The sequence below is a fragment of the Ovis canadensis genome, chromosome 20 (genome assembly GCF_042477335.2).
Source record: "Ovis canadensis isolate MfBH-ARS-UI-01 breed Bighorn chromosome 20, ARS-UI_OviCan_v2, whole genome shotgun sequence".
NCBI classification, from domain to species: Eukaryota; Metazoa; Chordata; class Mammalia; order Artiodactyla; family Bovidae; genus Ovis; species Ovis canadensis.
This window is the reverse complement of record NC_091264.1, coordinates 54,311,243-54,332,228: the sequence shown is the minus strand read 5'-3', so window position 1 is coordinate 54,332,228 and position 20,986 is coordinate 54,311,243. Positions and strand designations below refer to the sequence as shown.

At 40.5% G+C, this 20,986-nt stretch overlaps 1 protein-coding gene across 1 annotated transcript in view; it reads right to left on the bottom strand.

The window, feature by feature from the left end:
• Window positions 1-719: 719 nt before the first annotated feature.
• The window catches only part of NUP153 (nucleoporin 153), a 67,713-nt gene continuing 47,446 nt past the window's right edge, over window positions 720-20,986 (bottom strand). Inside the window, exons 17-22 of the mRNA XM_069563315.1 lie at window positions 19,548-19,745; window positions 17,031-17,921; window positions 14,173-14,529; window positions 9,829-10,101; window positions 3,096-3,267; window positions 720-2,100 (exon numbers count right to left, since the gene is read on the bottom strand). Coding sequence (XP_069419416.1) covers window positions 2,016-2,100; window positions 3,096-3,267; window positions 9,829-10,101; window positions 14,173-14,529; window positions 17,031-17,921; window positions 19,548-19,745 — 1,976 coding nt within the window. The 3' untranslated portion in view covers window positions 720-2,015. The remainder of the gene's footprint in view (window positions 2,101-3,095; window positions 3,268-9,828; window positions 10,102-14,172; window positions 14,530-17,030; window positions 17,922-19,547; window positions 19,746-20,986) is intronic.

Sequence of the window (20,986 nt, the reverse complement as noted above, 5' to 3'; positions counted from 1 at the left end):
CAACTCTAGCCCTAGAGATCTCAGTTTTGGGGGGGATAGGAGACTTCATTTTTATAACTCGCCCTGTTTGGTTTTTGGTTACTAGCTTTAAAAAAAAAATTTAATGAAATATTTCTGGTACATTTTTAATGAAAAATCTTTCCCAGAATAGAAAGCTTAATATCCTCATCCATATGGGTCTGAAACAATGACTAAGAAGGAAGGAACATGCAATTTAGTTAAACATTAACACCCCACACATTTCCAAATTACTCCGTTAGTATTCACCATCATCTTCTGCCTTCCAAACAGGTTCATGTCAAACAATTATTATTTAATAAGTTGAGAATTAGAAAATTCCTACTCCAAAGCTAGCACGTGATGATGGCCTAAGACATTTCAGTAACAGAAATCATTTCCCTGGAAACACAGAAAAGTTCAAACATTTTAAAGTACTGATTTTAGAGTCTAACTACAAGTTCAGTAAAATAAAAGTCACCATAAAATTATATGTTCAAATTGAAGAATAAAGTTATCAAATGCTCTCCCCCAAGAGCTCTTTTATGGGCCATAACAAAGAAATCTACTTCTTAAAAAAAAATCCATAAAACAATCCAAAAGAAATCGCACAAAAGGACCACTGAAGCTTTTGTGGGCCACTTGGGGTATGTATTTCCAAAAATTCAGTCAATAAACACTGTCTAGTCACCGATGAAGGAAGATACAAGTACAAACAGAAATTGTTGTTTCCATTTATTTTCTACTTTAAAAAGGTATGTCAATTTATATGCAAAGTAGGCATGATTCCTAGCACCAGACAAAAATGCAGCGAGCGTACCTTCAGACATTTCCCTTTCACTTAGGAGCTGTCCAAATCACTTAAATGTATTCTTTGGAATTTCTCTAACTGACCACTGTTAACTTCTATAAAAAGATTCCCTTCCACTAACACTTTTACCTTCACTATAATTTAACACTAGAGCAAAAAGTATTTCATAATTTTTTATTGATGGCATTTATCCCATGGTTTAACATGTTAATTATACTGTAATAAACATGGCTTTAATATTAAACTTTTCCTTATTATCCAAAGTCACCACAGTCCATTTCAGTAAATATAAAAATATATGCTTAATACTTTGTACAATACTGGTTTTTGGTCCAAACAAAAACTGGATCAGAAAAGCCAATAAACTCACTTTAAGAATCCCCAATTTTTTTTTTTTTTTAAAGATTTCCAAATGGATTTAGGCAACTTTGAATAATGGGATTTACATAATAAAATCTGAGACAAGACTAAACAAACAAAAAAAAATTTCTAACACAAAATTAAAATTTCAAATTCACAGATTTATGTTATGCCAAAAAAGTACAGAAACAAGATTGTATTTACACAAGTTTCATAATAAAATAATGAAAAAGGCAAGACAGGTGATAGTCAGAAGAATGACAATATAGAAATAGCATATAATTATTAAATGGAGAACGAACTAGATCTAACAAGTCCTTAGCATGGACCATTCTTTAATCAGGCTTCCTCTATCAGAAAATTTTAGTGCACGATACACCCAACTCACTCACTTCACACATACACCAGCACAAACTCAGCATAGAAATCATTCATTTCAACATTCTCTAGTCTATACAGAATTCCTCAGATATAATTACAATTGCAATGCGTTCCATAAATGCACATCAACGCGCATGGTGGTGCAGACGAAGAGGTTCTATACAAAGCCATTCTCCGAGCAGACTCGATTCCTGGGTTCTGCCAGCCTATGCCAAATCAGTGAATAATTTGCTGGATCATAAAATAATTTTGCTGAAGAATCAGTCACCAGTCTAGCTATTATTTTTTTAAAAAGGGGGGGTGGGAGAGGTGAAGTTGGGCTTCTATAAAGAAAAAAGGAGGAAAATTCCCAAATTAAAGAAGTCCTTAGGCAGATCTGACTTCAGATAACCCAGTATTATAGTACAATCCAGTATCTGAAAGCAGTGCACCAGCTGTTAACAGTGTGTGTAACACACCATGACCTTTATTTCTTGCGTCTAACAGCAGTCTTTATCTTTCGACCAGAAACCGAAGTTCCAGAAGAAGAGAACATGTTTTTCCCATTTGACCTGCGGAAAATGAAAACTCTGTAACGTGCCATGATGCTCACATAAAATCTCACAATCACAACACTGTGTGACTGGTGGGGGGGGTGGGGAGACAGTGTTACAGGAAGCACACTGTTACACCGCATACCTACACCTACACACACACACACACACACACGGGGGGTGGGGAGACAGTGTTACAGGAAGCACACTGTTACACCGCATACCTACACCTACACACACACACACACACACACACACACAGGGGGTGGGGAGACAGTGTTACAGGAAGCACACTGTTACACCGCATACCTACACCTACACACACACACACACACGGGGGGTGGGGAGACAGTGTTACAGGAAGCACACTGTTACACCGCATACCTACACCTACACACACACACACACACGGGGGGGGTGGGGAGACAGTGTTACAGGAAGCACACTGTTACACCGCATACCTACACCTACACCTACACACACACACACACACACACGGGGGGTGGGGAGACAGTGTTACAGGAAGCACACTGTTACACCGCATACCTACACCTACACCCACACCCCCACACACACACCCACACCCACACACACACACACACCCCCCATGCTCTTTTGCTTGATAGTAATACGGTAAATTGGTGGAGAACATACTTGATTTTACCTCAACTATACTGCACCTGGAGAAGGCAATGGCACCCCACTCCAGTGCTCCTGCCTGGAAAATCCCATGGACGCAGGAGCCTGGTGGGCTCTAGTCTATGGGGTCGCTAAGAGTCGGACACGACTGAGCGACTTCACTTTCACTTTTCACTTTCCTGCATTGGAGAAGAAAATGGCAACCCACTCCAGTGTTCTTGCCTGGAGAATCCCAGGGACGGGGGAGCCTGGTGGGCTGCCGCCTGTGGGGTCGCACAGAGTCGGACACAACTGAAGCGACTTAGCAGCAGCATACTGCACCTTGATGATTCTAAACACACACACGCACATATCTCAACAGAAAGTTCTCTTACCCCACAGTAAACGCTGCTGAAGCCTGGCTAAACTGAAAGCCGCCTGAGCCAGAGGGCTGGGCTGAGGCTGCGGGTGTGCTGGGACTCGCACCAAATGTGAACACTCCTGACGGATTGTTGTTGGTGAAGTTGAAATTTGTCGCAGTGCTGCTGCCAAACTGGAAAATGGAACCTGAAATCGTTGAAGCAGAAAAGCCTCATTAAGGTAAAAATGATGGTTTTCTAGTAATGACTCTGACTTTTACATACAAAAACATGTGAAGGGTTAAGTTCTCCTATGGTCACTTAAAAAAAAATAAGTAATTTCTCTACAGACAAAATATATATCTGACACCCTCCAACAAGCAACCCAACTCACCCGTGACCAAGGGGAAAAAGGGCTGAGTGGACTTCTGACTGAGATTGTGCAACCAACATATTGAGCGCTACCTTTTCCAAAACTTATGTTAAAATCACAGTAAGGGGAATTTACAAAGGTAGGGAGAGAAAGAGACAACAGAACAAAATTTAGAAGCTGGAAGCACGATGGGAGCCAAATACTAAACTGGTAGCAAGAGAAAGCACAGAAGGCATTCCATTTACACTAACCATCTCCACAAGGTTTAGGTTCCAGGTACTTCTGGAAGTGAGAACGAAGTCTGCTTCTTAAACAGTTACTCTACCATCCTGCCTTGTTGTTGTTTTTTTTTTTTTTTCCAGTAACTGTTTAAGAAGCAGATACCCAGATCAATCCCTCCCCAACAAACAGGATGAGAACTCTCCTCCTCTACCTAGCAGAAGTACAGACTTCTAGTCTCTGGAGAGGCCTCTGGACTGGGGCCCATCACACACAGAGGCAAGGATACCTACTGAAAATAGAAGGACTAGGAGCAGGCTGAGTATAACGAATGCTGAGAACTGCAGCCTTCCGCCCTGACTCAGCTCCCAAAACACTGGCAATCACGAGGATTTATGCCCTTAAGACAGGAGGCTTCAAGAACCTTCTCTGCGGAATGTGACAGCCCAAAAGGAGAAACCTAAAGATACTAACATTCAGCTCTTGGCAAGAGGACAAGCCAGTTAGAGAAACCTACAATGATATTAAAATTAAACCCTTTGCCCAATGGGCAAACAACCTGAACAGAGATTTCTCCACAGACAACACACAGGCATATATAATAAGGATGCTCGACCTCAGCAATCATCAGGGGGAATGCAGATCAAATCCACTAGGAGATATCAGCTCTCAGAACAGCTATCGATAAGAAATAGCAAGTGCTGGCAAGGATGTGGAGAAAAGTGAACCCTTGTGAACCGCTGGTGGAAAAGTAAATTGCCACAGCCACTAAGGAAAACAGTATGGAAGCTTCTCAAAAAGTTAAAGAGAAAACTACCATATGATCTAGCAATCCCATTCTAGGTATTTACCCAAAAGACTTGAAACCAGGATCTCAAAAAGGTATCTGGACTCTTATTCACTGCAGCATTATTCACAATAACCTAAGTAGAAACAACCCAGACATCCCCAGACAGACGCACAGATAAAGGAAATGACGTGTCCACATAAAATGGAATATTAATCTTGCAATTTGAAAAAAACATGGACGCATCTGGAGGACGTTAAGTGAAATAATGCATGAGTTCACTTCTATGAGGAATCTGAACTAACCAAATTCACACAAGCTGAAAGAACAGGGGCTGCAGGGAGAGGTGGGGGTGGGGAGATATGAAGAGGCGCTGTTCAGAGCAGGTGTAAACTGTCAGTCATGCAAGATGCTCAGATTCTAGAACTCTGTCATACAACACTGTGCCTACAGTTACCAATACCTGTGCCTCTGCTGATGAGTAGACACAACTCATGTTAAACATTATTACTACAATTTAAAATAAACAAAACCCAAACACTATGAGTAAGAGGCAAGAAGCACCAGACATCTGAGGAAAGTATTTCGTAAGAAACACTAAGACTGAAGCAATAATAAAAAAAGCAATTTGGAGAAAACAAAGCAAAAGCTATCAAACGGAAAAACAAAACAAAAACTCACTGTTAATATCCTCAAGAGATCAATAGATAACACATCTAAAACAAAAGCAGAAGGATATAAAAAAGAACATCGACGGAACAATTTCCACTAAGAAAATAAGCAATACATGCAGAAGTAAAATCTCAGCAGGTGTGTTTCAAGATAAAATTGAGGAAATCTTCCCAGGAAATACAACAAAAAGTGGGAGACAATGGAAAAAAATGGAAGATAAAAAAGAATGAGGTGCAAAATCTCCAAAGAAATAATTCAAGAAAATTCCCATGAAAGCAGCTTATAATAAATAGGACACACGGCCTTCCTAACATCATCCAAGGATAAAATGGATCCAGACCAGGAACATCCTCATAAGCAAAGCACTGGAGGCAAAAAAGTACTCTAATGATGCTCCAGAAGGAAAAACAGACCAAAAGCAAAAGTAAAGAGACTGCAAGAGCAACTAACTCTGGGAGCTAGAACATCCACAATGGGAAAATACCCTCAAAATCATAAAAAAAAAAAAGAGTAATTTCCATTCTAAATATATATTGAAACAAAATCTTACCCAACATGGGGGCAGAATAAAGATCTTTCCAGAAATATAAGGTCTCAAACTTTTCTTCCCTGTGTCCTTAAGATATCATGGGAAGATGTATTCTCCCAAAACAAGGGCATAAGGAGGAAAAAGATGTGACACTCAGGAAACAGATTCCTTTAAGAGGAAGCTAGAGGGAATCTCCATTAGAATGGTCATTAGAATGGTGACTTAGCATCACCTTGACACCAAAATCAGACAAAGATATCACAGGAAAAGAGAATTACAAGCCAGTATCAATGATGAACATCACTGCAAAAATCCTCAACGAAGTATTAGCAAACTGAATCCAACAATACATTAAAAGAAGTATATACCATGATACCCAGAGATGCAATAATTGTTCAATATCCACAAATCAATGTGATACACATCAAAAGACTGAAGAATAAAACAATATGATCATCTTAATAGAAAATATTTTTGACAAAATTCAACATCCATTTATGTTAAAAACTCTCCAGAAAGTGGGCATAGAAAGAACATACCTTGACAAAATAAAGGCCATTTTGACAAGCCCATTGTGAACATATTTAACAGGAAGTATTTCCTCTAAGATCAGGAACAGGACAAGGATGCCCCCTCTCACCACTTTTATTCAACATAGTTTGGGAAGTCAATCAGAGAAAAAAAGAAATAAAAGGAATCCAAATTACAAAGGAAGAAGGGAAACTATCACTTTGCAGATGACATGCTATACACAGAAAACCCTAAAGACACCACCAGAAAACTACTAGAGCTCATCAATGAATTCAATAAAGTTGCAGAATCAAAATTAACATACAGAAGTCTGCTGCATTTCTATACACTAACAATGAACTATCAGAAAGAGAAATTAAGGGAAGAACCCCATTCATCATCACATTAAAAAGAGTAAAATACCTAAGAATAAACCTATCTAAGGAGGTAAAATATCTGTACTCACAAAACTGTAAGATTCTGATGAAAGAAAATTGCAGACAACACAGAGGGACAGACAGACTAAGTTTGTGGACTGGAAAAACTAATATTGTTAAAAGGGCCATACTACACATAGCAATCTATAGATTCAATGCAATCCCTATCAAAATACCTATACCCTTAACATTATTCACAGAACTAATATTTTTAAGATTTTTTTAATATGGACCATTTTTAAAGTTTCTATCAAATTTGTTACAATATTGCTGCTTCTTTTTTTTTTCCTTAATGCTTTGTTTTTTGGCTCCAAGGCACATGGGATTTAAGCTCCCCAACCAGGGATCGAACCCACACCTGCTGCACTGGAAAGTGAAGTCTTAACCATTGGACTGCCAGGGAAGTCCCTAGTAATTTTTAAATTTGTATGGAAACACAAAAGACCCACATAGCCAAAACCACCTTGAGAAAAGAACAGAGCTGGAGGAGTCCCACGTCCTGGGTTCAGACCACACTAGAAAGCTATAGTAATCAAAACAGTACAGTATAGGCACAAAGAGCAAAGACACACAGACCAAAGGAACACAGCAGAGAGCCCAGAAACAAACCCACACACTAATGGTCATTAGTATATGACAAATGAGGCAAGAATATATAATGGAGAAAAGAGTGTCACTCCAATAAGTGGTGCTGGGAAAACTAGATAGCCACACGTAAAAGGGTGAAATCAGAATGTTTCCTCACACCATATACAAAAACATAAAGACCTAACCATAAAACTCCTTGAAGAAAACAAAGGCAGAAAACTCTGATATAAATTGTAGTGATATTTTTTTGGATCAGTCTCCTAAAGCAAAAACAAACAAACGGAACCTAATTAGACTTCAGAGCTTTTGCACAGCAAAGAAGACTATCAAAATGGGAGAAAATATTTGCTAATGGTATGATAAATAAGGGGTTAATATCCAAAACACATGAACAGCTCACGTAACTCAACATCAATAAAACAAACAACCCAATAAAAACTGAGCAGACTTGAATAAACATTTTTTTTTTTCTGAAGAAGGTACCCAGGTGGTCAACAGGAACACGAAAAGATGCTGAACATCAGAGGAATGCAAATTAAAACCACAATGAGATATCACCTTTCACCTGTAAGAACAGCTATCATCGAAAAGAACACAAATAACAAAAGTTGGCATAGATGCAGAGAAGAGAGAACCCTCATACACTGTCAGTGGGAATGTACATTGGTGCAGCCACTAATTATTGCAAAACAGTACGGCAGTTTCTCAAAAAACTAAAAATAGAGCTAGCATATGACCCAGCAATTTCACTCCTAAGTACGTATCTGAAAAAAAAAAAAAAACCCAAAATATTAATCCCAAACAATACACGCATCCCAATCAATGTTTATAGCAAGATTAAGGAAACAACTCAAGTGTCCATCAACAAATGAATGAATAAAGAAGATGCAGTGTGTATGCTTTGGAGAAGGACGTGGCAACCCGCTCCAGTGCTCTTGCCTGGAGAATCCCAGGGACGGAGGAGCCTGGCGGGCTGCCGTCTATGGGGTCGCACAGAGTCTGACATGACTGATGCGACTTAGCAGCGGCAGCAGTGTGTGTGCTTTTGCGTGGCCTGGTAGTTATCCCAGCATACACACAAAAAGAATGAAATTCTGCTACTTAAAACAACACGCAGAGGCTTGAAAGGAGTATGCAAAGTGAACTAAGTTAGAGAAAGACAAATATTGTATGAAATCATTTATCTGAGGAATCCAAACAATGTAACAAGCTATTGAATATAACAAAAAGGCAACACACTCATAGACGCACAGGAAGAACTTCTGGTTGTTAGCGGTGAGCAGAAAGGGGGAAGACGCAAGACAGGGGAGAAGTTAAGGGGTACAAACTATTCTGTATAATGTAAGCTACAAGGATATACTACACAACATGGGGAACGTGGCCAATATTTTACAGTAACTATAAATGGAGTATAACCTTTAAAAATTGTGGATCACTATGTCGTACAGTTAAATAATACTGGTCATCAACGAGATCAATACAAAGCAAAAATAAAAGCCAATAAAAAAACTTAAAAAAATTATGTGGTAAAATTTCAGATACTGAGAAATAGCCAAAGTACCTGAAAAAACAAAGTAGTTATATACAAATGGGAGAAGCAAATATTAACCATGAGAAGAAATCACTAAGGCTAGGAAAAACAAAATGTTGTCTAGGAAAGAAAAATCACAGTATATCATACAATGTTTGCATATTTAACATAGTGATCTAACCACACAGTATCACTCTATTAGAACTGAAGGCATTCCTAGCTGTGTGAAAGAGAGCTAAAGTCTTCAATTTTGTATTGAGGGGTTGGGAATCATTAAATTCTGATTAAAATGATTATCATGTGTCACAGAACAGAAGAAATTTTGCTACATGTACTAGCTAACAAAATACTAACATTCAAAATACATAAAGAATTTCTACAAATCAATAAGCAGAGCAAAACAACCAATTAGTATTAGGGCCCCAAAAAATTACAGAAAGAATTCACAAAAAATGAAATCAAGTAGCATCCAAATATGAGGATCTTCATTTAATGCTGGAACGATGTGAACTGGCACAATCCATCAGAAAGAGTGCGTATAATCTTGTGATGTACTAAGATGCACGCAGAGCTGCATGTTCTGACAGCTAAGAACAACTCAAACTTTCATCAACAGGATACGGATGGTCCAGTGGTTAAGAATCCACCTGCCAATGCAGGGGACACGATCCCCGGTCCGGGAAGATACCATGCGCCATGGAGCAACTAAGCCCGCACTCCAGAGCCTGTGCTCCACAGCGCGAGAAGCGACTGCAGTGAGGAGGCCGAGCCCTGCAGAGGAGCCTCTGATCACTGCAACTAGAGAAAGCCTGAGCGCAGCACCGAAGATGCAGCACAGCCAAACATACATAAATACATACATATGTAATAAACCAATCATTTATTTAAAACCTGCACCTGCCTTGTTAAAAAACAAAACAAAACAGAGTGCTTAACTGTGTTGGGAAGAGAGTTGGTAATGCTGTTTATAGGTAAATCTAAACATACACGTGTCTATTCTGCCAAGTACAAGAGATCGAAGAAAAGAGATGTGCATGGTTTCAAAACTCAAAGAAAAAAAACTGTACTGAAGACATACAAAACTCAAGTAGGGATACAAACTACACCATTACTGCATACTTACTGGAATTAGGAGCTGTTCCAGAGCCAAATGCAGACTGACTAGGCTGCTGCCCAAACACAGGAGGCTGTCCACTGCTTGACACTGTCCCAAAAGTAGGTGGTGCAGGCTGAGAACCAGCAGAAAATAATGCCCCTGAAGATGGTATAGATCCAAAACCTGGGGGGTTAGGCTGGCTGGCACCTTGACTTTGTCCAAATGTTGGGGTCTGGTTAGCACCAAACGCTGGACTGGCAGATGGTGCTGAAGCTCCAGTGCCAAACACAAAGGAGGATCCTAGAGACCCAGAGACACACTTAAATCACCACGGATGGTTAAATAGAGGATAATCCTCAATTGTCTGTAAACTGAAATGCACATATCAAGATTGTTTGCAGACTCTTACCTTGCTGAACAGACCTTATCAGGACAAGTTTTGAATAACTGATGAAGAAAATACAATGCTTGCTACCATTATTTAGTAAAATCATACAGAATCCATAAAAACTGCAATTAACAAGATTCCTATCTTGCAGCCAAAAATGTTCAGGTCTTTAAATATCTAAGAAGACAACTGATCTCCTATCGGAAAGGCAACATAGTGCAGATACTGACTATTATGTGATCATGTATCCACTGCATAAAGAGGACTAACGTCTAATAAAATAATCTTCAGTGTCTGGTTATTTACACTAAAAAACACTTGAACAAACTAAAGACACTCTTAATGAGATGAGAAAATTGCTTCCAAGAGTTCCTTTCAGTTCAGTTGCTCAGTCGTGTCCAATTCTTTGTGACCCCATGAACTGCAGCACACCAGGCCTCCCTGTCCATCACCAACTCCTGGAGTTCACGCAAACTCATGAACATCGAGTCAGTGATGCCATCCAGCCATCTCATCCTCTGTCATCCCCTTCTCCTCCTGCCCCCAATCCCTCCCAGCATCAGGGTCTTTTCCAATGAGTTAACTCTTCGCATGAGATGGCCAAAGTATTGGAATTTCAGCTTCAAAATCAGTCCTTCCAGCGAACACCCAGGACTGATCTCCTTTAGGATGGACTGGTTGGACCTTCTTGCAGTACAAGGGACTCTCAAGTCTTCTCCAGCGCCACAGTTCAAAAGCATCAATTCTTCGGTACTCAGCTTTCGTCACAGGCCAACTCTCACATCCATACATGAACACTGGAAAACCCATAGCCTTGACTAGACAGACCTTTGTTGGCAAAGTAATCTCTCTGCTTTTGAATATGCTATCTAGTTTGGTCATAACTTTCCTTCCAAGGAGTAAGCGTCTTTTAATTTCATGGCTGCAATCACCATCTGCAGTGATTTTGGAGCCCCCCAAAATAAAATCTGACACTGTTTTCACTGTTTCCCCATCTATTTCCCATGAAGTGATGGGACCAGATGCCATGACTTCATTTTCTGAATGATGAGCTTTAAGCCACCTTTTTCACTCTCCTCTTTCACTTTCAGCAAGAGGCTTTTTAGTTCCTCTTCTCTTTCTGCCATAAGGGTGGTGTCATCTGTATATCTGAGGTTATTGATATTTCTCCCGGCAATCTTGATTCCAGCTTGTGCTTCTTCCAGCCCAGTGTTTCTCATGATGTACTCTGCATGTAAGTTAAATAAGCAGGGTGACAATATACAGCCTTGATGTACTCCTTTTCCTATATGGAACCAGTCTGTTGCTCCATGTCCAGTTCTAACTGTTGCTTCCTGACCTGCATACAGGTTTCTCAATAGGGAGGTCAGGTGGTCTGGTGTTTCCATCTCTTTCAGGATTTTCCTCAGTTTATTGTGATCCACAAAATCAAAGGCTTTGGCATCGTCAATAAAGCAGAAATAGATGTTTTCTGGAACTCTTGTTTTTTTGATGATCCAGTGGATGTTGGCAATTTGATCTCTGGTTCCTCTGCCTTTTCTAAAACCAACTTGAACATCTGGAAGTTCATGGTTCACGTATTGCTGAAGGCTGGCTTGGAGAATTTTGAGCATTACTTTACTAGCGTGTGAGATGAGTGCAACTGTGCAGTAGTTTGAGCATTCTTTGGCATTGTCTTTCTTTGGAATTGGAATGACAACTGACCTTTTCCAGTCCTGTGGCCACTGCTGAGTTTTCCAAATTTGCTGGCATATTGAGTGCAGCACTTTCATAGCATCATCTTTCAGGATTTGAAATAGCTCAACTGGAATTCCATCACCTCCTCTAGCTTTGTTTGTAGTGATGCTTTCTAAGGCCCACTTGACTTCACATTACAGATGTGTGGCTCTAGGTGAGTGATCACACCATCATGATCACTGGGTTGTGAAGCTCTTTTTTGTAGTTCTCCTGTGTATTCTTGCCACCTCTTCTTAATATCTTCTGCTTCTGTTAAGTCCATACCATTTCTGTCCTTTATTGAGCACATTCTTGTCCTTTATCCAGGCAAGAATACTGGAGTGGGTTGCCATTTCCTTCTGCAGGGGATCTTTGCATGGAATGTTCCCTTGGTATCTCTAATTTTCTTGAAGAGATCTCTAGTCTTTCCCATTCTGTCATTTTCCTCCATTTCTTTACATTGATCGCTGAGGAAGGCTTTCTTATGTCTCCTTGGTCTTCTTTGGAACTCTGCATTCAGATACTTATATCTTTTCTTTTCTCCTTTGCTTTTTGCTTCTCTTCTTTTCACAGCTATTTTTAAGACCTCCTCAGACAGGCATTTGCTTTTTCGCATTTCTTTTCCATGAAGTGAAGTGAAGTCGCTCAGTTGTGTCCGACTCTTTGTGACCCCATGGACTGTAGCCCACCAGGCTCCTCCGTCCATGGGATTTTCCAGGCAAGAATACTGGAGTGGGTTGCCATTTCCTTCTGCAGGGATCTTCCCGACCCAGGAATTGAACCCAGGTCTCCCACATTGCAGGCAGACGCTTTAACCTCTGAGCCACCAGGGAAGCCCCTCTTTTTCATGGGGATGGTCTTGATCCCTGTCTCCTGTACAATGTCACAAACCTCCGTCCATAGTTCATCAGGTACTCTATCAGATCTAGTCCCTTATATCTATTTCTCACTTCCACTGTATACTCATAGGGGATTTGATTTAGGTCATACCTGAATGGTCTAGTGGTTTTCCCCATTTTCTTCAATTTAAGTCTGAATTTGGTAATAAGGAGTTCATGATCTGAGCCAGTCACTCCCAGCCTTGTTTTTGCTGACTGTATGGAGCTTCTCCATCTCTGGCTGCAGAGAAAATAATCAATCTGATTTCAGTGTTGACCATCTGGTGATGTCCATGTGCAGAGTCTTCTCTTGTGTTGTTGGAAGAGGGTGTTTGCTATGACCAGTGCATTTTCTTGGCAAAACTCTTAGTCTTTGCCCTGCTTCATTCTGTACTCCAAGGCCAAATTTGCCTGTTATTCCAGTGTTTCTTGACTTCCTACTTTTGCATTCCAGTCCCCTAGAATGAAAAGGACATCTTTTTGGGGTGTTAGTTCTAAAAGGTCTTGTAGATTTTCATAGAACCGTTCAACTTCAGCTTCTTCAGCATTAATGCTTGGAGCATAGGCTTGGATCACCATTATATTGAATGGTTTGCCTAGGAAAGGAACAAAGATCATTCTGTTGTTTTTGAGACTGCATCCAAGTACTGCATTTCAGACTCTTTGGTTGACCATGATGGCTACTCCATTTCTTCTAAGGGATTCCTGCCCACAGTAGTAGATATAATGGTCATCTGAGTTAAATTCACCCATTCCAGTCCATTTTAGTTTGCTGATTCCTAGAATGTTGACATTCACTCTTGCCATCTCCTGTGTGACCACTTCCAATTTGCCTTGATTCACGAACCTGACATTCCAGGTTCCTATGCAATATTGCTCTTTACAGCATCAGATATTGCTTCTGTCACCAGTCACATCCACAACTGGGTGTTGTTTTTGCTTTGGCTCCATCCCTTCATTCTTTCTGGAGTTATTTCTCCACTGATCTCCAGTAGCATATTTGGGCACCTACCAACCCGGGGAGTTCCCCTTTCAGTATCCTATCATTTTGCCTTTTCATACTGTTCATGGGGTTCTCAAGGCAAGAATATTGAAGTGTTTTGCCATTCCCTTCTCCAGTGGACCACATTCTGTCAGACCTCTTCATCATGACCCACCCGTCCTGGGTGGCCACCAAGGCATGGCTTAGTTTCACTGAGTTAGACAAGGCTGTGGTCCGGAATTATATTAAACTCAAAATGTACTTCATTCCACACTGAGTAATTACAACATCCCAGCTAGAGACGACCTAAATGCAGCCATGCCTTCTTGTGATATTATACGCTAAGAGATCATCTACTTATAATGAAAGCCAATTCAACTACAACATGTTTTTGTCTTTAAACGTACCTGCAGAGCTAGATGTGGTTGTAGCTCCAAAGTTGAAGCCAGAGCTTGCAGTATTATTACTGCTGGCTCCTGTGCCAAAAACAAATGGGGCGACAGCTGTACCCGTGCTTGATGTGGTTGCTGGTTTGCTCTCTTGAGAAAACAGCAAAGACTGAGATGTACTAGATTCGGCAGCATTTCCAAAGGCAGAGCTGCTCACGGGATTGCTGGCCTGTCCAAACACAAAGGCAGCCACAGGCGCGCTGGAGGACGAGGTGGAACTGCCAAATATGCCACCACCAGCTGAAGTGGCTGGTGCACTTGAATTAGAGGAACTGCTGTTCAAGAAACTAAAAACTGGCTTGGCCGCACCTTGATCTGTAAGATGGAAATTAAGAAACAAAATTCTTTAAGAACAAGTAATAACAGAAGGCATTTTTTTCCTACCCCAAAATCTTAGCATCCATTAGCAAATAGAATCATTACTGCTTCTGCTGCTGCTGCTGCTAAGTCGCTTCAGTCGTGTCCGACTCTGTGCGACCCCACAGGTGGCAGCCCATCAGGCTCCCCCGTCCCTGGGATTCTCCAGGCAAGAACACTGGAGCGGGTTGCCATTTCCTTCTCCAATGCGTGACAGTGAAGTCGCTCAGTCATCTCAGACTCTTAGTGAACCCATGGACTGCAGCCCACCAGGCTCCTGCGTCCATGGGATTTTCCAGCCAAGAGTACTGGAGCAGGGTGCCATTGCCTTCTCCGAGAATCATTAAGATTTTAATATAAATTAGTTCATCGAATGGAAATTTGTTAAATTTTGATATAGTCAAACACATAAAACTATTCATATATATATATATGCACGTAATATTTATGTGTATTTGCAAAGTATGCATATATTTTTAAATACTCCTTAAATCCAAATCTCACTGGACACCACTATCTGAATTTGCTGTCCAGACTAGTGCACCCTAGCCTGCTCACTAAGTTGTAACTCTACAACATACTAAACTGCCAAACCTCTACAGCTACCGTTGCTGGACTGTTTCAAATACTGCAGCCTTATAGCATCGCTGGATATTAGTAGGGCAAACCTGATGGTATGCCAGCCTTTCTCTCCACAATTCAAGTTTTCCCTTCCATATGAATTTTTAGAATTATTTTCACATGTTAAGTTCACAAAAATTCCTCTAAGAACTGAAATTCTATTGGGGCTGAGGTAGAGAGGAAAGGATATTCACTCAGGAACAAGTATAAAATACCTCATTTATGTTCTCTTATTTATGATGTTGCAGGTTCTGCTGACATTATAAAACACAAATTGGAACTGTTAGAAAATATAAATGGGATATGCTACCAAACTATTCACTTTTGATTTGGAGGAAAGCTATTGATTCTTTATATGGTGACCCTGAATCCAGCTACCTTTAGTAGACGACTTTTTTAAAAAACTTGTTCCAATAATCTCTCAATTCCAACACTATCTACTAGACAGGGCTGGTCACACTGCAGTATGGGCACCAATATAACTGACAGTAAATGTAACAGGTCACTTTCAAGTTGCTTAATAGGATGTTGAAAATGCATGTTTCAATGGAAATAGTATAGTGATACTAGGATTAAATTTGATTAGACCCTATCTCATTTTTATTCCTTCTAAGTAATAATGGATAATTTAGTTTTTGCTTTCTTTGAAGGGTGTTTTTTAAGTAAAATTTTATAGATAAAAACTGCTCATACCTAGGTGCTGAATTCCATACAAATATTTTCAGGTTAATTTTTCATTTTCTTGTGTTTCCAATTTATTATTCAAAAGTGTTCATAGGTATTCAACTTTTGATTCTTTGCTTGTCTGAAAAACATCTGTATGTTGCTCTTACAGTCTGAAAGTATTTGACTGGTTAACAGAATTCTCAACTCAAGACCATTTTTTCATTTTGAGGTCACTGCTCTACTGTTTTTGGCATTCCATGTTACAAATGAGAAGTCTGATGCTAATCTGATAATCTACTTGTGGCAAACTCTTTTCTCTGAAAGCATTCAGGATTTTGGCCCTGGTGTCCTAAAATTTCACTGGTCCTTCGCAGTGAACACGTCGTTTCTAAGACCAGTGTCTTTCTTTACATGTGGGGAGTTTCCTCCTGTTGCTTCTTTGGTATTTCCTTCATACTGTCCTCATCTTCTACGCACTCCTATTCCAATGGAACTTGTGGATATGGCTTAGATCTGTTCTTTTACATTGGGTTCTGGGAAATTCTAGTTCACTAATCCGATTATCAGCTGTTGTGTTTTTTTTTTTCCTTCCTGCTACTCAGTCCACGCAGTGATTTTATTTCACCAACTATGTTTTTGGTTTTCTTACTTTTAAAAATGCTATTTCATTTTTTTCTTTGCAATTTTAGTTTTCATATCCACCTCTGTTTGTCAGAGATTTATTGTATTTGTTGCCTATGTTCCTTGAATGCCAGCTGAAGACTGGCTATTGCTATTTGTATATGAAGGCCTGTACATAAAGATTTTATTAGAAAGTTATTTCCTGAGCTTAAGGAAAAAAATGCTTATCTTCCTGAATAGTGTGTGTCAATTCTGATTTTAAAAGCTCAAACAGAAGGGAAAAAGTCACAGACAAATATGCAAATATTGTGGGCTTTCCATCAGAGCTACATCTCTCAAAATCAGACATGCAGATAACTTCGTCAGAATCACGGAGGGTGGAGGAGGGGTTGGCGGGGGTGGTACAGAGCAGCTAAAACGGAAAGTCCTCTACTCCTTCCCAGAGTTCTGTGACTGGGACTCTCTCAACTATGTCCAGTGTAAACCACCCCTTGACTCGCTGCATTTGTCGACACCTTGTGAAAAAAAAAAAAAAAAGGTTTAATGCTTACCAGCTGCAGTACTGGTTTGAGCGCCAAAAGCAAAAGCGGGCTTTGCTGGCTGCTCAGATTCCTTTTCAGATGGTTTCACCATGCTGAAACTGAAGGTTGACTTGGAAGAGCCCTCATCTTTGGTTTGCTCTGAATTCCCAAAGGAAAACACCGGTGGGCACTTCGGCTCTTCATTGTCAGCTTTCTTCCCAAACACGAGAGATGTAGAAGTGACAGGCTCTTGCTGTTTCTCTTCTGTCCTTCCCAAAACAAATAATGAGGCTGATGGCAGAGGGGCAGGGTCCACGCTGCCAAAAGCAAACCCTCCTTTGGTAGCAGGTGTTTCTTCCTTTTTTGCTTCTGAAGTCTGACACGTGAAAGGAGCCACAGACACACTCTTGGTGTCTGTGGTTCCAAAACTGAAGCCACTCTTGCTCTCAGAGGTCACCGCGGTGTCAGCAGCAGCAGCAGTGGGGGTAGGGTTAATGACACCTGAACCAAAGCTAAAGCCTGTCGATGAAGATTTAGGCAGTTCTTCTTTCTTTTCTTGCTGCCCGAGACTAGACACCCCGAACTGAAATGGAGCTAAAGGAGCTGGATTGCTTAAACCAGAAGAAAGTCCAAACTTAAAGTTATTGTCATTTTTACTGTCTTTTTTGACTTCTTCAGGTTTAGAATCAGATGAAACTCCAAATTTAAAATCTCCTATGGGTTTAGAAAATTTGAAGCCTTCACTCAAGGGGTTTGCAGATCCCGAATCTGATGACACGCCAATTTTGAAGCCTCCTTGATCTCCAAATTTAAAGTTCCCAGTGTTGGCTAATGTCTGAGAGGGCCCAGAAGAGGGTGATGGAATGCCAAACTTGAAGGATGAGGTTGCTGCGTTCGAAGATGAGGAAGATGTGCCGAAGCCTTCAAAAACATAAAGACACCACACAGACACTGGATTAGTATCACTAAATACCATTCAGTCAAACAAAATGTCAACCTTGACAAGCAGGAGGAGACAGGACCAGCTTAGACCAGGCCTACTTCAAAGAGCGTTAGTTTAACAATGACAGTGAACATGAACCAAGCTGGCCCTCCTTTTAAGTACATCTCAAGCCTCACAGGCACATCTCATCCATCATCTCGAGCCTCACAGGCACATTTCATCCATCAGACTGACAGAGGTCAGACAAGTTTGATAAATCAGTGCTGGTGATGAGACTAGGAGTAACGGACAGTCTTGATATGGCATGTGGATGCATAAATCAACACAAAGTTGGTGGGAGGCAACTTGTCAACAACCCAGCAAGTCTATAGCTGAGTCTATTTGAATGATCAACTCACAGTATGTAAAATGCCATACGCCACCCAGGCAGCTGAAATGAAGAACTAAGACACGTCCGAGCGCATCTGTGGTAATGACAAGGGTGCAGAAAGGTGATGGTGCCTACAACCTTTCCCAACAAGGCAGAGAGAAGTAAAAATACAGAGAAGAGAAGTACATTTGCTTGTGATGTGCATAAAGAAACGTTGAAAGAGATACAATAAACTAACCACAGATGACCACAGGGCAGGAAGGACGGCAAATGAGCCAATGAGGACAAGAGACAGACCTTTCACTGTGAGTCCTGTCGTTAACTTGCTTCTTAAATCTTGTGAGTAAATGTGTTATTTACTTAAGAATTCAAGTATTTAGCATGAAAGAACCAGAACTGTATGAGTGGAAGCAGTATTTTAAAAAATACAAATACTATAATGACAAGATCAAAGTCTTGGTTTCAGAATGCTTTTCTGTAGCAGAATAAACTAGAAATTAGGCACCTGACTGATTGGCTCCACAGAGATCAATGAACGGTACCAAGATACTTAAGCCCTGTTCCCACTTACCAACATGTAACTTAACAAGTGACAGCCAAGCACTTGTAAAAAGCATTTGTCTTCAGATTTCCTTTCCTTTAATGGTTACCCACCCAACTTTCTTTCCCTAAGAAACGTACTTGAAAAATTACATCAGCATCTCAAGAGCAAATGGCTACTATCCACATGGGCTTGAAAATGCCTTATGTGACATCAGACAGAAAGCGAAAAAATAAAGGGGTCAAAGACAATATTAACTAATCTTCACCTCTGCCTCAAAGGAGTTCAAAGGCACTTCTGCCTCAGAAAGAAGGTTTAAGGTATGGTGATTACTACCAGTGGGGAAAATGGGAAAGAGACCATGAGGCAACAGTTACAGAATGAGTTCTAGCGACCTCCTAAAATCCAAGTGCAGTGTTCTTCAAACCAGCTGTAACCCTTAGTCATGTCATTACTTCAGTGGGCTGCAACAAGCATTTTCCTTCTCAAAGGAAAACTAGTAAAATACCAAATGTATATCCTCACTCCTGACCACCAAATAACTCAACTACACGGTAATTCAGAGGTAGATTATGAGCTGAAAGTCCAGGACAACACCTCATTTTACAAGAATTTTTAAGAAAGAATGGTTTTAAAAACAAAGCTGTGTGCAAACATTTTACTTTATAAGGAGGCACTTTACCAACACCTCACCTGTAAACTCGGGCTTTGTGTGTGCCTTTACAGCTTCACATGCTATACATATGCTAGAGTCTGCTTTATTCTTCACTAGACACACTTCACAGTTCCAGCTTCCCTCAGGTTTCTTGAACTTGTCCAATCCTAGGCAGCCTCCAGATGACAGGGTGACTGGGGGGGCCGTGCTGCTGCTTGAAACAGGTACTGAACTTCCTAAAAAACAAAGCAAAAATACAATAATTCTAATTTACATTATGTCACGAGCTCCATGACACCACATAAGTCCAAATGAACAATTTTTATCAGTGTTTCCTATTAAGACAGAGAAAATGCCAGAAATATAAACATCACGTTGTTAAAAACGGTCCAGACATCTCAGATTTCTTTTAGTCTTATAAATGAGCAACTCACACTCACCTTGCTCACTGTTGAGTGTCCTCTTAACCCCAAGGTTGAATAGCCATGTTTTGTTTTTTTTTTTAAACTGATGCTCACAGATCAGGGCATAAAAGACTAAATTTTCCTTAATAATGTTTGTCAAATTTTGTTAAGCATCACAGATTATAAAATATAAGTTATAAATCGTAGGGAAGAGCCTAACACATAAAATACACAGTCATGGCCATATTAATTTCAAGATTCCAAAGCACAGATCTCTGACTCTGAAATGACCATTTCTGCACAGAAGTGTTGCAACTCAAGTAGACGTGACCTACTATGTTCAAGGCATTTCTGTTAAAACGCAGCCATTTAACAGACATTGATTAAGCACTGTAATGTTCTTAGGTTCTGGGAATATTAAGATGAGTAAAGTGTCGATTCTAAAGGTGCTTCTGGTCTAAAAAGGGGAAAGTAAAACAAACATAAATGCATAGTACCACCATCGCCAAGATGGAATGACAAACGATCTAAATAAGCGCACAGAGAAGACACTACTACGAGACAGGAGGATTCACAGAGGTCCTATTTACACTTTTAAGCAGACGTAGCAATTTCGTGAGGAGAGGCAGCAGCATAGGAGGGACGGCTCAGTAAGGCGCAGCTGCGTGAAGAAATGCAGGGTTGCAAGTAAAGCCATTCGCTCTGGAAGCCCCACTTCTCTCAATGTCCTCCGGCTGTTGTCACTTCTCCCAGTTACCTGCTCTGTGGTTTTTATCGTTATGTTCTCTTCCACTTTGCCAATAAAATCCTACCGTCTTTGGTCCACTGCCCTCTCACAAGGTCTCATCTACCCTGATGATTTTAATCACCAACAAAATCTTTCCCATTAGCACCCAAGACCCATACTTCCGGGCGTCAGTGCTGTACTACTTCTTTGATGGGCGTTCCACTACGCACCTGGCTGGCCTGGGGAGAAGACAACTCCTCCCTGATGTATCTCTGCAATCTGTTTCATTCCTTCCTCGGACCCTTCTGCTGCTCTTCTAGTGGACAGCCTTATTGAGACTTCTGGT